General features: G+C 57.2%; 7 protein-coding genes across 7 annotated transcripts; 4 read left to right on the top strand and 3 right to left on the bottom strand.

Moving 5' to 3' along the window:
- Nucleotides 1-319: 319 nt before the first annotated feature.
- GMORB2_6912 (uncharacterized protein) lies at nucleotides 320-1,219 on the top strand (the record flags this gene model as incomplete). The annotated part of the gene is made up of 1 exon (XM_035468877.1): nucleotides 320-1,219. One exon carries the CDS (start codon nucleotides 320-322, stop codon nucleotides 1,217-1,219), a length of 900 nt encoding a protein of 299 aa, XP_035321257.1.
- A 725-nt stretch (nucleotides 1,220-1,944) lies between these two features.
- On the top strand, nucleotides 1,945-3,858 carry GMORB2_6911 (aromatic amino acid aminotransferase I / 2-aminoadipate transaminase; the record flags this gene model as incomplete). Its single annotated transcript, XM_035468876.1, has 4 exons — nucleotides 1,945-2,187; nucleotides 2,249-2,282; nucleotides 2,347-3,506; nucleotides 3,604-3,858. The coding sequence occupies 4 exons, from the start codon at nucleotides 1,945-1,947 to the stop codon at nucleotides 3,856-3,858; spliced, it is 1,692 nt and encodes a 563-aa protein (XP_035321256.1).
- A 299-nt stretch (nucleotides 3,859-4,157) lies between these two features.
- On the bottom strand, nucleotides 4,158-6,057 carry GMORB2_6910 (Cytochrome P450; the record flags this gene model as incomplete). The annotated part of the gene is made up of 3 exons (XM_035468875.1): nucleotides 4,158-5,082; nucleotides 5,235-5,745; nucleotides 5,892-6,057. The coding sequence occupies 3 exons, from the start codon at nucleotides 6,055-6,057 to the stop codon at nucleotides 4,158-4,160; spliced, it is 1,602 nt and encodes a 533-aa protein (XP_035321255.1).
- Nucleotides 6,058-8,648: 2,591 nt separating this feature from the next.
- Nucleotides 8,649-10,285, top strand: GMORB2_6909 (uncharacterized protein; the record flags this gene model as incomplete). The annotated part of the gene is made up of 2 exons (XM_035468874.1): nucleotides 8,649-9,016; nucleotides 9,094-10,285. 2 exons carry the CDS (start codon nucleotides 8,649-8,651, stop codon nucleotides 10,283-10,285), a joined length of 1,560 nt encoding a protein of 519 aa, XP_035321254.1.
- Nucleotides 10,286-11,086: 801 nt separating this feature from the next.
- GMORB2_6908 (protoporphyrinogen/coproporphyrinogen III oxidase) lies at nucleotides 11,087-13,203 on the top strand (the record flags this gene model as incomplete). Its single annotated transcript, XM_035468873.1, has 2 exons — nucleotides 11,087-11,623; nucleotides 11,800-13,203. 2 exons carry the CDS (start codon nucleotides 11,087-11,089, stop codon nucleotides 13,201-13,203), a joined length of 1,941 nt encoding a protein of 646 aa, XP_035321253.1.
- Nucleotides 13,204-13,790: 587 nt separating this feature from the next.
- Nucleotides 13,791-17,515, bottom strand: GMORB2_6907 (uncharacterized protein; the record flags this gene model as incomplete). Its single annotated transcript, XM_035468872.1, has 4 exons — nucleotides 13,791-13,803; nucleotides 14,177-15,505; nucleotides 15,612-16,834; nucleotides 16,919-17,515. The coding sequence occupies 4 exons, from the start codon at nucleotides 17,513-17,515 to the stop codon at nucleotides 13,791-13,793; spliced, it is 3,162 nt and encodes a 1,053-aa protein (XP_035321252.1).
- Nucleotides 17,516-19,087: 1,572 nt separating this feature from the next.
- Nucleotides 19,088-21,114, bottom strand: GMORB2_6906 (glucose-6-phosphate 1-dehydrogenase; the record flags this gene model as incomplete). Its single annotated transcript, XM_035468871.1, has 6 exons — nucleotides 19,088-19,203; nucleotides 19,296-20,235; nucleotides 20,353-20,697; nucleotides 20,770-20,790; nucleotides 20,870-20,942; nucleotides 21,098-21,114. The coding sequence occupies 6 exons, from the start codon at nucleotides 21,112-21,114 to the stop codon at nucleotides 19,088-19,090; spliced, it is 1,512 nt and encodes a 503-aa protein (XP_035321251.1).
- Between the last annotated feature and the right edge of the window lie 586 nt (nucleotides 21,115-21,700).

Below are 21,700 nucleotides of genomic sequence, written 5' to 3'. Positions count from 1 at the left end.
CGCTTTGCTCTGTTCACTCTTCCATCGACTTTGCCGGTCCGCACACACACACACACAAACACACACACACACATACCATATACACACATATACAAGACATGGGCACGATGCTCCTCCGATATATAAAAGGGCATAGTTCCCCCGAGAGGAGAATCGTCTATCTCGACGAGCCATAGCAATAACCAAGCCAAACTGATATTTCACGTCATCTTCTTCAATCATCTCACAGTCTACTACCATCAACCTTGTGACGTCGTCATCTTGACTTCTCTCCATCTATCCCAATGGCTGACTACGACGATACATCGCCTATGATGGCATGGCCAAGGCCCAGGAGGCCACCCAGGGTGCCGCCGATCCGTCGTCGGCCGCCCAGCACGGCGACTCAGCTCCGACGTACGACGCTGCGGACCGCGGCGGAGCCGCTCCCAGCGTGTCCTCGCCCTTCAACTTCCCCTCGGAATCAGACCTGCCATCTTACACGGCCACCTCCCCGGGTGGCGGTGTATCCAGCCAGCGGCCCGTGGCCATCCCGCAGGTCAGGCCGGCCCCCGACTCACCCTCTGTCCCTGCCTTTCCCCCGTCTATCCTGGGCCACGGGATCCCAGAGGGCACGTTGCTCTCCTTCCTGGAGACGGTGTCGGCCTTCCTCGCGGCCAAGGTGGGAGACCGCGCCATCAGTCACGCCGGCGATATGGCCCGTCGGTTCATCGAGCACCCCAAGAACGTCGGCAAGCATGTCGTCTCCCACGCCAAGAACTGGGGCAAGAACATCGGCCCCGACGCCAAGAAGGGCAACGTCGTGGGCATCATTGGCGGCGTCGTCAGCATCCCTATCGTGTCGGTCCCAGGCGTCGTCCGCGCCGTCGTCGGTCTGCCCGGCTCCGCCGTGAATGCTATTGTCGAGAAGCCCCAGACACCGGCCCAGAGGGCCGCCGCTTACGCCGCCGTCGCCAACAGGGAGTGGCTGCATTCTCGCGGTCTGCGCGCCCAGCTGTTCGACTCGAATGAGCTGGCACAGTGGCTGGACATCACGGTGTCGGACCTGATGAGTTCGGCGCGCGCATACGGGGACCGCTCATCTGCTGCGAGGCAACTGACAGGTCTTGCGGAGCGCATTGCGCCCTTGGAGGTCCAGTCTGGGGATGCTACTCTTGAGCTGGCGTCGGAGGCTATATGGCTGGTCCTTTTGCCGTTCGCCGGTGAAGGCGAGGAATGAGTGATAGCACATGTGTGTGTTTTGGCTTTTCTTGGATGAAGTGACCTTGGTACTATGAGTTCATTTGTGTATGTATATGTAACAGGATCTATCAGAAATGCACTTGCCCAGCCATGACATTCAACGTATATTTCATTGAGCAGAGTTCCCATTGCACGTGCAGATGTCGATGCTTGTACGCGATATTACGACGAGATGACTGCAGCAAACAGAGAGCTCGACAATGTTCTACATTATCAGCATTGAATGCTATCAGTATAGCATTTACTACTGCTCACCAGGCTACTAGATACTGAAAAGATAAGATGTCCAAGCGTGGACGGCCTTGTATGACTTGTCTTTTGTCGCCTTACATATACTCGTACACAATCTGTCACGACGTGGATGCAGTAGTCGGCTAGACGCGGCCAATGCCCCGATAACGGCCGGGCACTCAAGCAATCCCCCGCAATTCATGCCTCGTCGCCTGCCATTGTCACTGCTGGGGGTCCTCCAACTTACTCGTATACTCCTCCATACCCATACACGTACCTTCCATTCAATCCATCCACCATCTTCCTCTTCTCGTTCCCAAATACTCGTAGCATTTTCACTTCTATTGATACTGTTCTCCGATCCGTCCCTCCATCGATCATCTTCATCCGTCCCAGCGGATCCCCAGGGCTGCTGCGTGCTCACATCTCCACATAAGTGGCAGCGTACCTGACCACGAAACACAGCTCACCATGTTCTCCGTCGCAGGCCGGACGCCTCGTCTCCTGCACATAGCTACGAGCCGTCGAGCATGTCTGCATACCAAACCGCCTAGTCTCTCCGGCGCAGAGGCAGCCGCCGTCGCCCAGCCCGCTCACCATCATGGTCATGAGAGGTCGAACGCCATCGACGAGATCATGGCTAGGCGCGCCAAAGCAGGCAGACTGGAGGCTGGGGTGGCAGCTCCATCTCACAGTAACATGTTCAAGGGCTCCGTAGGTCCTCCGCCGCAGCGCTAGTCTGCTTCCATCGGTAGCTGATAAGCCTTTCCTACAGACAGAGGGTATGCCCAAGGCAAAGCGATGGACAGGTGGGATCCCCCCTCGCCCAGTCTCACACCGCAGCTGGACTTACTCATGGCCCCTTCCCTCTAGACCACCTCAGTAGAGAGAGCAGGTCGCGCAAGCCATGCACCTTGAAACAAGCAGCCAAACACTTGAAGAAACCCGGCCTCATCTCCCTCGGCGGCGGTCTCCCCTCGGGCAGAGTGTTCCCCTTTGCCGAGATTAGCATGAAGGTTCCGGTCGTCCCCAACTTCAGCGAGACCGACACGCTCGAGTCCGGCCAGACGGTCACGATTGGCAAGTACGACGTGCGCGACACCGACGACGCCGTCTATGACCTGTCCATCGCCCTCAACTATGGACAGGCAACAGGTTCCGCGCAGATGATGCGCTTCCTGACGGAGCATACAGAGCTGGTGTGCCGTCCGCCCTATGCGGACTGGGGCGTGTGCCAGACAGTCAGCAGCACGTCGGCACTAGAGCAAGCGCTGCGTATGTTCTGCGACAAGGACAGGGGTGACTCGGTCCTCACGGAGGAATTCAGTTTCTCCACGGCCCTCGAGACCATCTTTCCCCTCGGCGTGAAACCCGTCGGTGCCCCCGTGGACGAGCAAGGCCTGATACCCGAGGCCATGGACAAGCTGCTGACCGAGTGGGACCCCGACGCCCGCGGCGGCGCACGCAAGCCTCACCTCCTATACACGGTGCCATCGGGGCAGAACCCCACAGGGACCACGCAGGGTTCAGAGCGCAGAGAGGCTCTCTACAAGGTCGCCCAGAAGCACGATATGTACATCATCGAAGACGAGCCCTACTACTTTCTGCAGATGCAGCCCTACAGAGAAGGCGAGGAGGCAGAACCCGTCCCGCCGCCGGCCACGGTCGACGAGTTTCTAGACTCGCTCATCCCCTCCTTCGTGAGCATAGACGTCGACGGCCGCGTCATGCGCATGGACTCGCTCTCCAAGGTCCTCGTCCCCGGATCCCGACTAGGGTGGATAACGGCCTCGGACGAGATCCTCGAGAGGTACCAGCGCCATGCAGAGGTCGCCAGCCAAGGTCCCAGCGGCTTCTCGCAGGTCATACTGCATAAGCTCCTGGATGAGACGTGGGGTCACGAGGGGTACCTCCGGTGGCTCATGAATCTGAGACTCGAGTATACGGGTAAGAGGGACATGCTGCTGGCGGCGTGCGAGGAGCATCTCCCGCGTGATCTTGTGAGCTGGGTGCCTCCGGTGGCTGGCATGTTTGTATGCTCTCCCCTTTCTCTCTCCCCTTCTCTCCTCGTGCCGATTTCTCCAAGCACATGGATGATTTATTGCACGGACTGACAGTCAACGACGGCAGATGTGGCTCAAGGTGGACCACACTCAGCACCCCGAGGTCAACAGCCGCAAACTCGAGGACATTGAAGAGGAGATTTTCGATTCGTGCGTCAACAACGGCGTCCTGGTGGCGCGGGGCTCCTGGTTCCAAACGGAGCGTGATAAGCCCCTATCCGGACTGTATTTCCGGGCCACGTTTGCATCGGCCACCGGCGAGAACATGAGCGAAGCGATCAGCAGGTTTGGGAAGGCCGTCAAGGATAGCTTTGATCGGTGACGGTATTCGGCAGTCCCATCTCTGTTACTTGACAGAGCTGGCTAGCATATAACGGACTATCTGCATGATGGCGATGAATAATGTACAGGATCATGAGGGAATTGTCCAACCTGTCCTAGACAGCATACGCGAGGAGGATAATTATAAATAGATGAGAAGAAGATATACGTAAAGAGGGCATATATAAGCATGAATCATTAAAGTAGTAAGAGAGCAGATCAAAGAGGGGCAACGCAAACTGAGGGGAGGGACAAGAATGGCTAGAGTCGTGTGGAGGTTCGTCGCAAAGAGAATACGATTCAACCCTTTGCATCCCAAAAGGCAACCCTGACGCCGTCACCAGGCGACAAGATGACGTCCGCCTTGAGAAAGGGGACCCCTCCATCGATATCGTGCATATGGCTAGTAATACGATCAAAGCGCTGCAGCAGGCGACACAGCACGTAGCTCATCTCCGTGAGGGCGAACTGCTGGCCGACGCAGATGCGCGGGCCGGCATTGAAGGGGATGTAGTCGTGGGGCCTGGGGTGCCAGTGCAGCCAGCGGTCCGGGCTGAAGACGTCCGGGTGGGCGAAGGTGCCGGAGACGGGGGGGTACAGGTCCGGACGGCGCTGCATGAGCAGCGGAGAGTAGGCGACGGGTGTGCCCCTGAGGACGGTGAGCGGCTCCGAGCCGTCGGGCCCGCCGCCCCTGGGCAGGGTGGTGTCGCGCATGGAGAGGCGGACGTTGAAGGGCACGCTCGGGTACAGCCTCAGGGTCTCGTTGAGGACGGCCTTGAGGTAGGGCATATTCTTGAGGTGGGCGTAGGTCGGGGTGTCGTGGGCGCCCACGGTGTCGAGGACCTCACGCCGCAGCCTGGCCACAGCGGCCGGGTGGCGGGCGAGCTCGTAGACGGCCCAGGAAAGCGTCGAGGCCGTCGTGTCCCGGCCGGCCAGGAGGACGGACACGATCTGGTCGCGGAGCACCTTGGGGTCGCGCGTGAAACCGGCCAGCACGTGAAGGAAGCTGCTGCCCTTCTTGTCGCCCTCGGTGCGGGCCGCCAGCTCGTCCGGGCTGAGGCGCAGGGCACGCTGGATGAAGGAGTTGACGAAGCGGTTCATGACGTCCAGGCCGCGCTTGAAGGCCGCCTTGGGCAGCAAGGGCCGCAGCTGGCCCGCGCGGGACTGGTAGTTCTGGATGCGCTGGACTTCGTTAAAGGCGTCGGCGAATTCGTTGCGGGGGGAGCTAGCACATGCATACGCTGGGTTAGTCATTAAAAGGAAGAAGAAGTACTGTTGGGAGATTCAAGAATACGATGGCAGAGTGATTGACCGCTGGTAGGGAGCCGAATGGCAAAGAAGAGAGAGGAGAGAGCAGAGAGGATACGGTTCACGTACGAGAGAGATCCGGTGTCGCCGCCGAGGAGAAATTCGGTGATGACGTCGAGGGTATAGCGGAAGAACAGGTCGCTTATGTCGAGGGGTCTACCGCTGCCGGCGCCTCGACGGACGGGATGATCATGTCCGTCCAGGGGCCCCCCGTTGTCGATGGCGCGGAACAGCGTCTCGACGTGGGACTCGAAGCACTCGAGGTCGCTGACGCGGTCCCTCGTGAACTGGGGCCGGATGAGCTGGCGGGAGGTGTACCACTGGGTTCCGTCGGTGGTGAAGATGCTGTCGCCCAGGAAGTCCTTCCACGAGTCGTGGAAGATGTGGCCCTTTCCGAAATCGGAGAACTGCAGGGCCAGCACCGCCTTGATATTGTCCGGGTCCGCGGTGAAGATGAGGCGGCGGCCCATCGTGCGAGCTTCGCACGTGTAGCTTGGCGAGGCGACTAGGTGGTCACGCCAATATTCGGGGAGGGTGTACCGCCGCGAGGCCATGACGATTCCGTAGGTGAAGTCGAGGCCTATGAGTGTGTGAACCGGTCAGATCATGGGGTTTTTTTATTGGGGGTTTTTTATATATATAAAAAATCCTTCTCGTCTTTCCGTCTGATCTTCAGTCTTTGTGGGTGAGTATGCGAGTGAAGGGGAGGAGGGGTATCATCATTACCAAAGGGAGCCCATGACGAGACTTTGGTGGCATAGTTGCCCAGGCGCTTGATGTGTATGTGCTCGTCGATGCGGAAGACAATGTACCGAAGAGTGAGGGCACCAAGGACGACTAGGGTGACGGAGGAAAAGGAGATGTGAGGGGTAACAGCCTCGATGAGACCCATGGCGATGTTTTTTTCCCCTGTCTTTCCTTTTTTCCCCCTCTCTTTCCGCCTGATCGGGAAGAAGGTTCAGATGTTCTCTCCCAACTGTTCATACACACACATTCAATAGAAAAAAAAGGTCTTTATTGTTACATGTTCGCACACATATACACACATCTCCCCAAGAATAAGGAGAGAGAGAGAGAGACAAGAGAGGGGAGGGGGACGGAGGGAATGGGACTATATTTGTATACGGAAGAAAGAGAAACAAAGAGGAAAGCTTGATACAAACAAAGAAGGAGAAGTCACCAAGTCACTTGCATGTCGAACCCGCACCCGGGAATTTGCTCGATATCGGCCGATGGATGGTCGCGCCCGATGGATTTGGGGGGAGGGGGGGGGGAGAGGGGAGGAAAGGTGGATGGACGGCAGGAGCGGGAGGTGGAGCTTGCAAGGGTCAAGGATTGTGTGGCATCGTGGACAAGGAGCGGGTAACGAAAGGGACTGCCGCACCTTGTTCCACGTTGTCAGTTTTAGGTCTACAAAATAACACATACCCATATATATATGCCCATATATATGCCCATATATATATGCCCGTACTATTCTCTAGATGTTATGGATATTACATGTATACAATTCATTGAATCATTACATGACCCCCTCCCCTCCCCCTCGAGTAGGAATAAAGATTCATACACCCATTTTTTTTTCTTTTTCTTCGTCTCATGCAACATGAATGGATGCATGTTGGTTCCGATCAATCCTCACGCACATATGCAGCAGAGCACATGGTGTAATAGCTTACTCGCCGTTCTTCTCTTCCGTTCCCCTCTCCTCCCTCTCTTTTCTTCGTCACCTGCCTTATAGGGTGAATAGAGTTCTCTGATACGTGTATGTACGAGCGAGTATATTGAGGGGAACGAGAAAGTGAGGCTAAGAGTCCACTTCGATCACATTGTCCTTCTCTATCTCTATTATCTCTTTCTATAACTGGTGTTATTGATGTTGCGCGTGCTCTGTCCAATGTGAGTCTTCGTGTGTTTGCGACCGCCCCGACCCCCACCCTCCCATTCACAACCGTTCAGACTGCCTCATAAGATTGAGTTGCTGATACGATGCAACATGTACGGAGTAGTATCATGTATGTAGTAATAGTCTGTACGGAGGAGGGTTGGAGTGCTCATCCTCTCCTGAGTTGAAAGGCCAAACCAAACACACTAATAGACTAATAGTATGATAGGTATAATAGTATGTAGGTTTTTGGTTGCACCAAGAACGAGTCTAGGCAAGAAGACCCTTGGAACAGTCTTGTCTCCTTCTAAACCCACCCATCTCTTTGTCACTCTGACTCACATGCCCTCCTCCATTCACGTCACTGGCTTTCTCTAAGATGAGAGAAATACACTTTCTCTCGAAAACTCTGTTTTGATGTCAATTCCTCTGTACACGAACCACATTCAACGGACGGCACGGGGCACACATGGCCTTCATCTTGACGTCCCGCGTAGTTGTAGGGTGAAAAGTGATTTTGGTGGTTTCGAAACAACGACTACGAGCATGACTAATCCTCGCACGCCATTTGCCACATGAAACGCTATCGGATGAAACGGCTGATTAATTCACCGGAAGATGTTAATCCGGCCCGATCGGATCTTTTTTCTCTGATAAAATGGAACACCCGTACAGTCACCAATTCCCTCATATATATATATATATATATATATATATATAACAATACACATCAAGAAGGTCAGAAAAGGGCCTAGTTTCCATTGCATCAGTGGATAATTATCCGGACAAAATCTCCTTCCGATCCGGAACCTCAGATGGACGTTTTACCGACATTACTCCGCCGATAAAATCTGACAAACGCTAAGATCACGTGATTATTCTGATGTAATTACGCGCGACGCCACCCAATCAAGGTACAGCAGAGTGCATATTACATGTACGAGTAGTAGTAGTACGGATACATGCAGCTTCATTCGGAGGCCTTTGTTGCAATGTCCGACAATGTCGCAACTGAGCCACTGTAGACATTGTAGTGAGTCTGGAGGCTTGGGATGAGGGAACTTATGGATAGCTAGCTATAGGCCTTTTCAGTCTTTTGGCCAGGTATTAGACTCGAAGCCTCATCTGTGGAAACAGAGCAGGCAGTTGACATTCCCATCGCGGTCGTTTACATCACGTGACTCAAAGAGTGACCCATCTTTCCGAGCCTTCTCTCTCTGTTTGTTCGCTCTGTCAGCAAGAGGCAAAGCTTTCCCCATACCAAAGCCGCGACAAGAATCGCTTTTTTTGCCTACCGGTTGATTGATTTCCTACAAGATACCCCCATCAACTGCGAGCAGCGTACGATCCGACAAGAATCTCTTCTCTTGTTCACCGTCCGAGACCAGCCCGACGCGATCGATAAATCATTTTCCCCCCTCTCTCTCTTGAGCGGAGAACCCCCACGAGTGACCCTCTCAACGCGTCAAGGGGGCGACAACTCTACTCCCCTGCTTTGCGTCAACCGAACGCCTCCTCCCCAACCCTCTTCTCGCTTCCCCCCCTCCCCCTTCCAATAGCTGCGACCGCAAAGTAGCAGCAACACAGACCGCCCAACCATGTCTGTCGAGGTCAGCCTCAATACGCCGCTGGCGGACGCGCTCAACACCGCCATCCAACGCAAGCTTATCGAGGCTGGATGGGTTGGCGACGTGAATGACTCGGCCCTCGCCGAGTACATCATCCTCATGCTGGTCAACGGAAAGACGCAGGATCAGATCGCCCACGAGCTGGCCACCGAGCTGCTCAACCTCTCTCCCGAAGACCCCTCGTCCGGGCAATTTGCGCAGTGGCTGTTTGAGCAGATCCACGTCCTCAACGCCCAACTCAACGGCGGTCCCCGGTCTGCCGTCGCGGATGCCGCCGCTCCCCAGAACGAAATAGACACGGACATGTCGGCAACAACTGAGACTCCTGAAATCAATGCGTATGTATCTCGCCACATCTGATGATCTCCAGAAAGAAGAAGAAAAAAAAACATGAATGCTGACTCTGGTCTCACAGCCCGACCGGTCCTCGATCAATGCGGAACGGTAACAACAACATGCGAGGCCGAGATAAGCGCATGATGGGTCAGATGTCCAAGGCCATGGACCGCACAGGTGACAGCGCCCTGCACCGCGTGGGTCGCTCACGAATCGACTCGCACAACCGCGGCCTCCCGACCGGACCGCGGGGCGCCATGCGCGGCGGCCGCGGCGGCATGAACAACCGCAACGCCGCCAGCATCCAGCACGGCCTGGCCAACATGGGAGGTCCCGGCGGCCCCGGCCCCATGATGATGGGCGTCCCCGGCCCCATGGGCGGCCCCCCCGGAGGTGGCATGGATGTCTATGCCATCCTGGAGCAACAGAACCAGATGATGATGCAGCTGTCACAACAACTCATGAACAGCAACGGAAACGGCAACGGTCACGGCGGCTACGGACAGCATCAGAACCGACGCGGAGGAAAGTCGCTATTCGACCGGGTGCAGAACCCTCACCACAGACACAACAACCACGGTCGCCAGAACAACGGGCAGAACGACGAGGGTGGCGCGGCCGGCGCCAACGGCGAGGGTGAGGGCGATGACGTCGACATGTCCGGTGGCAAGCGCGAGGCGCCGAACCCCGACGAGACGGTGTGCAAGTACAACCTGCACTGCACGAACCGCGAATGCAAGTTTGCGCACCAGTCGCCGGCGGCGCCGCCGGGAACGCACGTCGACATCACCGACGTGTGCAGCTTCGGGGCGGCCTGCAAGAACCGCAAGTGCGTAGGCCGCCACCCTTCGCCGGCGGCTAAGCTGGCCCACCAGGGCGAGCAGGACTGCAAGTTCTTCCCCAACTGTCAGAACCCGCGCTGCCCCTTCCGGCACCCAAGCATGCCCTTGTGCCGCAACGGGCCCGACTGCACGACCGAGGGCTGCAAGTTCACGCACGTCAAGACGAAGTGCAGGTTCAACCCGTGCCTCAACCCAGCATGCGCCTTCGTGCACGACGAGGGTCAGCAGGGCGGCTTCAAGGATAAGGTCTGGACTGCCGAAGGGCCGTCGTCAAAGGAGCATGTCAGCGATAGGAGGTTCGTCGGGGAGGGGGCAGGCGAGGAGCTGGTCCTCCCCGGTGACGGACAGGACGATGATCTTGGCGCTGCTGTCAAGCCCGAGGACGAGGCCCATGACCAGTCGGTGCAGGATGCCGAGGTCATCGGCTGAGGGGGACGGGGGATGGAAAGGCCGTACGGTGGAATGAAATATAGGGGGATAAACAGACGGGGTATATCAAATGGGAGGATATAGAAAGAAGCAAAGCGAAACAAAACAAAGCAAAACAAAAGCAAAAGAAGACGAAAAAAAAAAAAGAGCAGTGGTCCACGAAGACCCATGTGTATGAGGTTCATGTATAAATATATCTTCTTGGGGTCAGAAAAGGAGGGAGTTTTTTTTTTCGAGTCTGGGGAAGAAAGCGGCGTTGGTGTGTGCGATTTTTTTTTTTTGGCTCCTCGAGAGTAACATAGGAAAGGGTTCTTCCTTGTATCTCTCTAATGCACAAAATATATTAGAGAGATGAGGAAAGAGATAATAGTATTCTTCTTTTTTTCTTCTGTCGAGCATGAATCTCCCTATCGTGAAGCGGTTTATGAAGCTAGGTACGAGGACTAATACGGAGTACTAATACGGAGTACTTATGAGACCATTGTTCGGGCGATGTTGCCTTACTACCGTCCTACTCGTGCTACGGTATTAAAACATTTAAAGACTATTAATACCACTTAATTAACCCGATATCAACCTCTCCCCCCCCCCCCCCCCCCCCCCCCACAAAAAAAAGCGTGGACACCGACGTCAGACCACCACGCCAACATACTTGCTGTTGGCACCCTTGTCTCCGTTCCCCGTTGAATCCGATTCAATTCCTCACCAGTCCAACCTCATATGAATGCACGTGGTGAATGTCCAATTGAAGTTTCGAAAATGAGCTTGAGGTGCTTGAACGGTGTTCTGTCGACGACGACGATGACGACGCGTCAGATCACCACCAGTCGGCGCGTCTGCTCAGCCCTCTACCGACGAAGCTACAACAGTATCGCACAGCAACAACAGCGGATAACAGCGAGGAGAGTAGGAGGAGGAGGAGGAGGAGGAGGAGGAGGAGGCGGCGGCGGTGGTGGTGGCGGAAGGAGAAGAAGATGGATATACACCAGGACGGGAGGTAGGCTGACATTGGAGCGCCCCGTTCTCGGCCGTGACCTGGTAGAGAAGACCACGCCGGCGGCAAACCTCCCCGACGGTGCCACGCCACCGCGGGTGGCGGTGCTGGGCGGCGGGCTCACGGGCCTCACGACGGCATACTACCTTGCCCAGGAGCTTCCTGCGGGGAGCCAGGTCGTCCTGTACGAGGCCGAGGACCGGCTGGGGGGTTGGGTGAGGTCGGAGAAGGTGCCGGTCGAGTACGAGGGGAGGCAGACGGAGGTGCTCTTTGAGCGGGGACCTAGGATGGCATCCATGGCTGAGACGGGCGGTCGGCTGGACAGGATGGTCATGTATGATCTTGTAAGCTCTCTGCTTGCCGACTCTCTTCCACCATACAAAACTTCAAGGCACCGAAAAGGGAAAGAGAGAAGATAAGGAAGAGGAGAGGGGGGAAAAAAAAGGAGGGACTCGCTGACCAAAACACACAGATCCTGAACCACGCCCTCATCCCGGGAGACGGGCTGGCCCCATCTCAGCGATGGATCTACAACGACGGACGGCTGATGCCCGTGCCGCCCTTCACCAGCCTGTCGCAGGTATTCGAGAACACGGTGCTGTGGGAGACGTTGCCGACGGCGCTGTTCAACTACGTGCGCCGCGTGGTGCTGGGGATGGGCGGGCCCCTCCCGTCGACCGACATGTCGGTCGCGGACTGGATCCGCTCCGTCTTCGGGAGTCGCAAGCTCGGCGAGACGCTGGCGTCGGCGACCCTGCATGGCATCTGGGGCGGGGACGTGCGTCGGCTGAGCGCGCTGAGCGCGGTGGGGCCCATGTTCCACGCCGTGCGGGCGCAGGCGCCGCCGCAGGCGCTGCTGCGCGTCCCCGCGCGCGAGTTCCGCTTCATGAACAACTTCGCCGCCGCCAGGCCCGAGGTCCTGCGCATGTGGCAGATGATCGCCAGCCCGACCCTCATGTTCGACCAGTTCGGGCTCGAGGCCCTGCCGCGCGCCCTGGCCGACAGCCTCTCCTCGGACGGGAGCGTCGACGTCCGGCTCGGCGCCCGCGTCTCCGGCCTCCGCCACGACGGCGCCAACGCCAAGATCAGCGTCACCGCTGCCTCGGACGGGACCGAGGAGTCCTACGACAAGGTCATCTCCACCCTGCCGGCGCACCAGCTCTCCCTCATCACGCGGGACGATCTGCCCACCCTGGCCGACCTGCACTCCGTCTCCATCATGACCGTCAACATCTGGTATCCGCAGGAGGACCTCGTCCCCGAAGGACTGGGCTACCTCATCCCCGGGTCCGTGCCGGAGTCGGACAACCCCGAGCGCGCGTTGGGCGTCTTTTTCGACTCCCATGTCGGCATCGGACGTGCCCGCGTCAACAGCAGCAGCAGCAGCAGCAGCAGCAGCAACAACAACAATGCTGACGGTGACAGCAACGGGAGAAGAAGAAATCCTCTCCTGGATCCCGAGTACGTTTCCGAGCCTGGCACGAAGCTCTTCGTCCTGATGGGCGGACACTATTACGACGGTGGCGGTGTCAGGATCCCTTCCGAGGAGGAGGCCATAGAGCAGGCCAAGACCCTCCTCGAGCGCCAGGTCGGCATCCCGCGCGACACGCCCTGCCACGCCTCCGCCCGCCTGGCTCCGCGCTGCCTGCCCCAGCACAACGTCGGCCATGCCGCCCGCATGTCCCGCCTGAGCGGGGAGCTGGACGTCAGCTACGGCAACCGTCTCGCCGTGGCCGGCGGCTCCTTCACCAAGCCCGGGGTCGCTGCCGCCCTACGCGCCGGCTGGGACGTAGCCGATGCCGTGGCGTCGCATGATTTCCTGTCCAACGGTCTGGAGGACTCGCTCGAGGAGGTGACGCTCCGTCCGCCTACCGTTGACGTCCCAAAGGTGGGAGTCTTTGGGACGAGTGGGATGAGGAGGTGATTCTTCCTCGTTCTTCATGCCAACCCTTCTCTCGTTTCATCGCCTTATGACGGGGGGAGGGGGGAAGGAGAAGAAGACACTGTACATTAATGTAAGAGAGGCATCCATTGCAAAAAGGGGCTAGCGAAGAAAAACACGGGGGAGCATTGGCTACTGTAATCCATAGACATTGATAAATCACGAGTTATTGTATACCTACCTATTACTGTAGTAGTTGAAAAGAAGGGGAAAAAAAACTTGTTAAAACAGCTTGCATCGTCAAAACTAATCATATTGTATTGAATTCTGACGAGGTATCATGGCAAGAAGAAAAAGAAATAAACCACCTTTCACCATCACACACGCCAACCTTGTAATCTTTTCTTCTTTTGAATGCATGCCCGAAAAAGAAAACTCCCCATTTCCTTTCCTTCGTTAATAATATAAGTAAGCTCTTGTCACTTTTTTTTTTAAAAAAAAAGAAAAGTAAATGTAATGCAAAAAAAAAAAAAAAAAAAAAAAGGGTAGGGGAATCATATCCTTAAAAAAAAACAGAGACAAAAAGAGTGACAGAGACAGAAAAACATACCCCCGACACCTCATCTATCCTATTTCAATCGCCTGGTCAGGAGCTCTGCCTGATTTCGCCTTTGCCGCAGCCGATACTCTTCTGTTCTGCTGATTCCACATTTGCTGTGCTTGAGCTTGAGCCTGTGGTGTCATGGCCTGCTGCAATTGCTGATGGGGAATGTGCAGTGGGTTCTTCTTCTGCTGCTGCTGGAGCAGCTTCTGTTGCTGCTGCTGGAGCTGAGCTTGAGCATTCTGATTCTGCAGAGGGTTCGGCTGCTGCTGTGTCGTGGCGGCGGCGTCGGCGGCGTCGGCGGCGGGGGCAGCAGCAGCATTATCAAAGCTCTCGTCGTCATCCAGAGCCCCCACCAAGGCGCGGATGGCCTCGTCGATCTTGTCCAGGACTGTGGCTGATCCGCCGTCTAACCTCCCCGAAGCGCCGGTGCCGAGACCTTGCCAGCCGGGACCGCGGCCGTCCCACGTGGGCTTGAGGGCCTTGTCGAACGAGTCCATCGGGTCGTTGGGGGGCTTGCCTGTCCTGTAGAGGAACCACCACGGCTCGTTGTGACGGAGCTTGATACGCCCATCTAGAGTGAGCTGGCGCTTGACAGGAACGCCGCTGGCTGCTGCCGACATGTTGGCTGTGACGGTGTAGCAGATGTGCATCCAGTCTATATTCTTAACCGTGACCTCGAGACTCCCCTTGGCGTCGGTCTGGATGTCGCGCCACCTCGACTCCATGGCCTCAATGGCCATCATCGTGGGTAGCGACGAGGGCAGCCACGACATGACTGTTCCGATGCCGCCATCCATATTGACCATGCGCTTGAGGAGATCAATCACGCACAGGTGCGGGCTGTCGTCGTCCAGCTTGACATCCACGTCGTTCTGGGACAGGTCGAGCATGACACGCCACCGCTTCTGCTGTGGCTGCCGCTCCGACTCGTCCGCCGGCTGTTCCGGCTGCGGCTGCGGCTGCGGCTGCCTCTTCTTCGCGCCGTAGAAGAAGGATACGTGTCCCAGCGCCACGTCCTCGCTCTCGACAGTATCCTTGGACTTACCCAGGGCCTCGAGGAAGCACACGAAGCGGTCGACGGCGACTATGCGCGTCTTGAGCACTTCGAGTGTCGGCTCCCCGATCGGATGACGCATCGACAGCGCAAACTCACCCTTACGCTCGTCGTAGCGCACGCTGTCGTCTATGCGACCCTTGAGCGCTGCCAGCTTCGCCGGCTTCTGCACCCTGATGATTGCCTCCGACACGCACACCAGATGGCTCTCCACAGATGAGGATTCGCCGCCTGGGGTCTTTCCCTGCCTAGGCGGTGCCTGGACCGACTTCAACCGCAGAGTGATATTATCCTTGGCCCAGGGCTGTCTGGGCACTAATGCCGGAGAAGCACCTGCATGCCTGTGCTGCGTCGGCTTGGCTGGTTGGGTGGCGGCGGCGGCGGGGTCCTCTAAGCTGATCTGGCTGTGGTTGTGCTCCTTGTATGCCATGGTCGGGAACACAGCTGACAGCGAGATGTCAACGGCCGGCAGCTTGAGCATCTTGGTAGGCGAATTAGGCACATCGCTGATCCGGTACTTGATCCCCTGCCGATGCAGCACCGCAACGTTGATGCGGTGGCTCATCGTGGCCGTCGTGAAGATGGTCAGCCTGTTCCAGAAGGACTCCGAAAGGTCCGGTGATCCGTTCGGTATGGGCAGCCGCAGCTGGAATCGCTGGGGGTTGCTGGTCGTCGATGAGGGTATCCTGTGAAGGAAGATGGTCAGCATACCACGGCCACAAGGTGCGTTCACAATGTGCGTTCAGCTCCAAGGGTGGGGGGCGAGGGAGGAAAGAGGGATGGGGGACGTACGCTTCGATGAGCCACCATTCGTCGCCGGCCAGTCCCAAGATGACGACCAACCGCCAGTTCTCCGGCCAGCCCTCTCTCTGGAGCCATATCATCCTGGTCCACTCGCGCACCTTGACCGCAGACTTGAGCTCCTCGTCCCTGAGCGAAGGACGGACAGCAGCCCATCCCATAGGCCCGGACCGCCTGATGATCTCGTCCTCCATAAACGCGCAGCGCACGTCCTCGAGACAGTAGAAGCCGCCCTCGACGTAGTCGTGGCCGCTGTTGAGCTTCTGCTCCTGGTGGTAGGTGAACTTGGAGTTGGGCTTGATGACGACCATGCCCGTCTTCGGCTCCAGGAGTAGCGAGACATGGGTCGAGCGGGCCACTTCGGCTTTCAGGCGCGACTTGGCGGGGTCTTTGTCCGATATGCCGAGGTGCAGGCGGTGCTCCGAGTTCTTGAACCTGGACGTCGTCAGGAGCCTGTCGTAGATGCCGCCGAGGATGAAGCTGATGTGGCGTCCCACGGCGGTACGTAGAAGCGCCTCTGCCGACAGGTTGTCCACGTCGAATGCTAGATCGGCATCGACGACTTCCTTGTTGTCCCGGTACCACTTGACCTCTAGGTAGCTGGTGTGAGCATCCCCTACCCCTCCATCGCTGGCGGCGGCACCGGCACCGGCACCGGCCGCTGCCTTCTTGCGGCCGCTGTTGACGGAGATTTGAACCCAGCTCTTGGGTATGTTGGGAGGCATGCGCGACGTCCAGTACTGGATAGCCAGAGCGCGGTGCAGCGGTTCGACCTTGAGGGTCCCAGTCCAGGAGGCGCGGCTGAGGCGCAGAGCCTGGCGCTTGATCTCGTTGATCTTGCAGGTGAGGACGAACTCGTGCAGGAACTGGTAGCAGCCCGCCAGGCCATCCTTGGCCAACGCCTCGTTGACGCAGCCCTCCAGGTATCCGCGCAGCGTCTCGGAGAGGTTGGCGGCGGCGGGCTTGAAGGAGAAGCGGAAGTCGATGAACCAAAACTGCTTCTCAAAGTCCTCGTCAGCGATGGTCAGGTCGACCTCGAATTCGCCGTCGACCTTGAACGTGACGCGGCCTGAGCCGATGTCGTAGTTTCTGAACTGCGGCGGTATCCTATCGAATTCGTCCAGGTTGAGTCGAAGAGACAATAGCGTGTCTAAGTCGCTCACCCACTTGATCTGGTCGTTGACATCGAGGGGTTCCGGTTCGATGTAGTAGAGCTACAGGATGGTCAGCTGGGGGGGGGGGGGGGGGGGGGGGGGGGGGGGGGGTCACGGCTCGGGAGGAAAGAGAGGGTCACTCACATCTGGCATCCACGGAGCTGAACCGGTGGAGAGAATACTCAGGGCCGTCTTGAGGTCTGGGCTGGGCATGCGGGCAAAGGTGAGATCCCTCTTGACGTTGACGATCCGGTCGAGCATGATGTCGTAGAGGAGGCGTTGCTGGTCAGTATGCCACTTGAGGTCGATGAGCTTGCTGACCATGGACGCCTTCCTGCTCCACTCGGCCACGACGAGCGCCTTGACCCATTTCCCATGCATATCCTGGGCAAACTTGAGAAGAATCTCCTTCTTCCGGACATTCTCGTTGGACATATCGTCGGCGGCGGTCGCGGCGTTGTGCGCGGCCCCGGCGCTTCCATTCAGGGCGCTGGCAGGCAAGGGCTTTTCTGCCAGCTCGATGATCTTGTTCTGGAGGAGGTTGTGCGTGTTCTGCGCCAGGCGGCTGAACAGCCGTGACAGGGGCACGAAGCCCTCTGTGATGTGGGCGATGTCGTCGGGCAGGTCGTTCATCTTCCTTGCGCTCACACCGTGCTGCTGCTGCTGCTGCTGCTGCTGCTGCTGCTCGGCGACGGCACCGACAAGACCGTTGGACTCTGGTCCATCGTGGCCATTATCCATGATGCTGCGTGTATCGTCTTGCCTGCCTTGCGCGCGCGCCCCTTCTCTTGTTTTTCTTTCCTCCTCCCCTGCGACAGCTACCTCACCTCACAGCAAGACGTATCTTCGTCGGAGCCCCCGGGCAGCGACCGTGGCCCATGAGGGCGTGATGGGAACCGCAGAGGGACAGAAGGGTGATTCCGGCCGAGTTACTGGATCCGCTCGGTTTCGCGTCGCCTTCTCCTCCGACTAGGGTCGACGATGCGATCGACGCGACGTGGGAATGAATCGGGTGATGTGCCGGGTCAGCGGCCGCGCCCAAAGCAAGCAGACCGAGGTTGACTGTTATTAAGTGATGTTGGGGGGAAAGAGAAAGAGGCCTAAGAGGAAAGGAGATCACGGCGACGATGTGGTGCAGCCGTGTGTGTGTGCATCGGGCGGTGATGAATAGTTGTCTGGTTTGTAGGGGAGATGCGGCTGGAGGGCTTGGTCGTCAAAAGGTATGAGATGTCAAGAATGGGGAAAAGGTTGCAGCGGGCAAGTGCAGGGCGAAAAGGCCGTGTGCGGCTTTGGTAAGAGTAAAGACTGGCTGCTTGCTGCTTTTTGGGTGCCGAACTGGTCTTTTGTCCTGTAACAGCACACAAGTACCGTGCAGTCTCCAGCCGCCAAGCCGCCCGCAGCTCGCTCGCTCTCTCTCTCTCCCTCTCTCTCTCTCTCTCTCTCTCTGTCTCTCCAGGTCTCTCTAGGTCACTCTCTCTAGCGGCCCCCCCCCCCCCCCCCCCCTCTCCCCATCCACTGGGCTTCTCTCCGCGGCTGGCCAGTCATGTGCTCTCATTCTCAGCCGCCCATTTTCTGGGTGCACGGGCCAAATTTACTCGATACGTCCAACATAATACTCGTACTCTGCTGTGCTGATTCGTATTCTTCATCAAATCATTATTATCATGTTTAACTCTCCACGGAGTATATTGGTGAGTATCATGGTAATAATCCAATATCTTCTCTGTTCCTTATTTAGTACTAATCGCCGACCTCTCAACTCGGTGATTGTAATGGGACTACTACCTGTACGAGTAGTACTGTTGTAGCGCACACCTTCACTCTCGACATGAACATCGCAATACCACCGCATGTCCCCGAAAGATGGCTATTCGGCCCAAAATACGATGCTCTATATAACCTTCGTAGGCTCAGACCAGTAGATTCCCTAGTTACATCGTGCAGCCTCTGCTTCGGCCAGCTCATTCAGACGAGCTCACTCGTAGCAAAAAGAAACCCCCGTCTTTTTTTGTCGCGTGTCTTCTGCCAGGGCGACCCAGCCGCCCACTCCTTGCCGTCAACAATATATTGAGTCAACCCCAAAACCCAGGACTCCTGCCAAGGCAGAAAAGAAGTCCCACTCTCGAGCCATTGACTCTCTCGGGGTTTTATATTAACATATTCCCATTAATCGTGCTCGCTTAGCTAAGATGGTAGAGAAAGGGAAGAGTCAGCTACCGTCCTGCGTCTAGACAAGTCTGTCTCTCTCCGTATGTATGGGCGCGTTGCGACGCCATCACCTCAGGCAGCAAAGATAGCTACGGGACAAGCAACTTACATCTTGTTGGGCTGAGAAGCTGCAGTGGTGGGCCACTGGTAGCCGGTGGCATCGCTGAACTTGAAACCGTAGGATGCGGTGAAGTCATCCAGCACCGCCGGGCCGCGGGAGCCTGCAGACAGACAGGTTAGCATCACCAGCATTCTCTCAGGGACAGAGCGGCGGTTTGTTGGGGGGGTGGGGGCGGGGTTCATCCGGTCATACCGTAGGGGTACTCCATGGGAATAATCTCCTTGTTGTCCTCGAGGTAGTGCAGAAGAGGGGTGAAGATGCGCCAGCTGGCATCGAGCTCGTCATCACGGACGAAGTTGGAGTGGTCGCCCTTGAGGCAGTCGAGGACGAGCGACTCGTAGGCCTCGGGGATCTTGAGGTCGGAGAAGCGTCGGCGGTAGGTGAGGTCGAGCTCGGTGGCGACCGTCTGCATGCTGAGGCCGGGCAGCTTCGAGTTCATCTTCATGTAGACCGACTCGTTGGGCTGGATGCGGATGACGAGCTCGTTACGCGGGATGTCCTTAAAGATGCCCGACGTCACATCCTTGAACTGGATGCGGATCTCCGTCTTCTGCTCGTTGAGGGCCTTGCCAGCCTTGAGGATGAAGGGCACGCCCTCCCAGCGCTCGTTCTTGATGTGGGCGACCAAGGCGCAGAAGGTGGGGCACCTCGACCCCTTGGGCACCGTTTCGTCCTCCTTGTAGGCGGGCTTGCTGCCGTCGAGCGAGCGGCCGTACTGGCCGATGATGACGTCCTTGGGCTCGATGGCGGGCATGAAGCGGAGGACACGCACCTTCTCGTCACGAATATCCTCAGAGTTGAACGAGATGGGACGCTCCATGGCCAGGAGTGTCAGCACCTGCAGCAGGTGGTTCTGCATGACGTCACGGATGATGCCGAACTCATCAAAGTAGCCGCCGCGGCCCTCGGTGCCGAAAGGCTCCTTGAAGGTAATCTGAACGTTTTCAATGTGGTGGCGGTTCCAGTTGGCACCGAGGAAGGCGTTGCCGAAGCGGAGGATGAGGATGTTCTTGACCATCTCCTTGCCCAGGTAGTGGTCGATGCGGAAGAGCTCATCCTCTTTCCAGTCGGGTATCAGCGACTTCTGGAGCTCGCGCGAGCTGGCCAGGTCCTTGCCGAAAGGCTTCTCGACCTACACCGAAGAAAGACACGTGTCAGCTTATCGAGAGCACTAACCTGCCTCGCATTTGAAGTTGCGCCGGTAGAGCGCGGGAGGATCAGGGTACATGAGGCTCGCGCGTATACGTACAATGACACGTGCAATGCCATTCTTGGGGTAGCACGACCTCTTCAGGTGCTGAGAGACGATGGTGAAGACGCTGGGAGGCAGGGCCATGTAGAAAACGCGGTTCTGCTCGGGGCGGCCGCTCTCCAGCTCCTCCAGGTGCTTGTTGAGGGCCTGGAAGGATTCGTCCTTGTCGTACTGACCCGAGACGTATGTGCAGAGGTCGGCGAACTCCTCGAGCTGCTTCTCAGTCTCCTTGGTGGGGGTCTTGATGTACGATTTGACCCTCTTGAGATACTCCTCGCGGTCCATCTTGGTGCGCGCATATCCGACAATCTTGACATCCTTGGGGAGGAACTGGTTCCGGTACTGTCCTGGTTGTTAGTACTCGGTCCGCAGGAGAGGAATTCGGCTTCCGGAGAAGGGGGGATTTCTTCTCACAAGACCAAACAACGCAGGGTACTGTGAGCAGGTTAGCAGGCGATCTCTTCTCTTCCTCCTCCTCCTCCTTGTCCGTCAGACCCGGCAGAACGTTACATACCGTCTTCTTCTTGGCGAGATCGCCAGAGGCACCGAGAACAATGATGGAGGTGTTCTCCTTGAGCTCTATGCTGCTGTGATAATGCGTAGCACGTTAGCGAGGCCATCTCCGAGGGTGCCGAGGGTGGTTTTGTGCGATGCCCCTCCTTCAGGAGGGCAGCTAGCTTCTGCCCCTCGCGGGGCCAGAAATGACGACGGACAGGTGGGGAAGGGGATGAGAGCAACGTACGAAGCTGCTTCGGCCATGGTGAGAGTCTTGGAGGAAGGTCCGCGTGAAGGTACGGGTTTCTATGAAAAGGAAAGAAGAGGTTCAGATGTCTTCGTCAAGCTGCTCGTCTCGGTGCAAGGAAGATATGCGGCGCAAGAATAGGCAGGTTGTTGAAGTGGAGGTTTTGAGCGGTCGGGACAGTGGACGCTGGAAGGTATTAACTACTCGCACTTTTAAGACGGCGGAGTTTACTGAGGTGGGGTTGTGCTTCGTATCTTTGCTGCTAAAAGCATTACCAGCGGGGGCCTGGCTTCCAGCGTTTCCAGCCTCGAAGCCCAGTGAACAGTGAACGGGGTGGGCAGTTGTAGCAGGGAGTACGGAGTACCTGTGTTGGATACCGTATGCGGGAGAATCAGCATGTACTCTTTCTCAATAATGCATACCACATACGCCGCGATGAATGATGATTGTACTACGTCTGGGGACGGCAGCCTATATGCGGCGGTTCGGATAGCCTGGAACCAAGGCACTCGATACCAATGTCGATACATGGCTTGCAGCCATTCTTCACTCGTAGCACAACCCCTCACTCTTTGTAATCAATGAAACGAGCGAAAGAGAAGA

The sequence above is a fragment of the Geosmithia morbida genome (assembly GCF_012550715.1).
Source record: "Geosmithia morbida isolate 1262 chromosome Unknown scaffold_7, whole genome shotgun sequence".
Lineage (NCBI taxonomy): Eukaryota > Fungi > Ascomycota > Sordariomycetes > Hypocreales > Bionectriaceae > Geosmithia > Geosmithia morbida.
The sequence above is the reverse complement of the archived record's forward strand: the minus strand, read 5'-3'. Positions and strand labels throughout refer to the sequence as shown.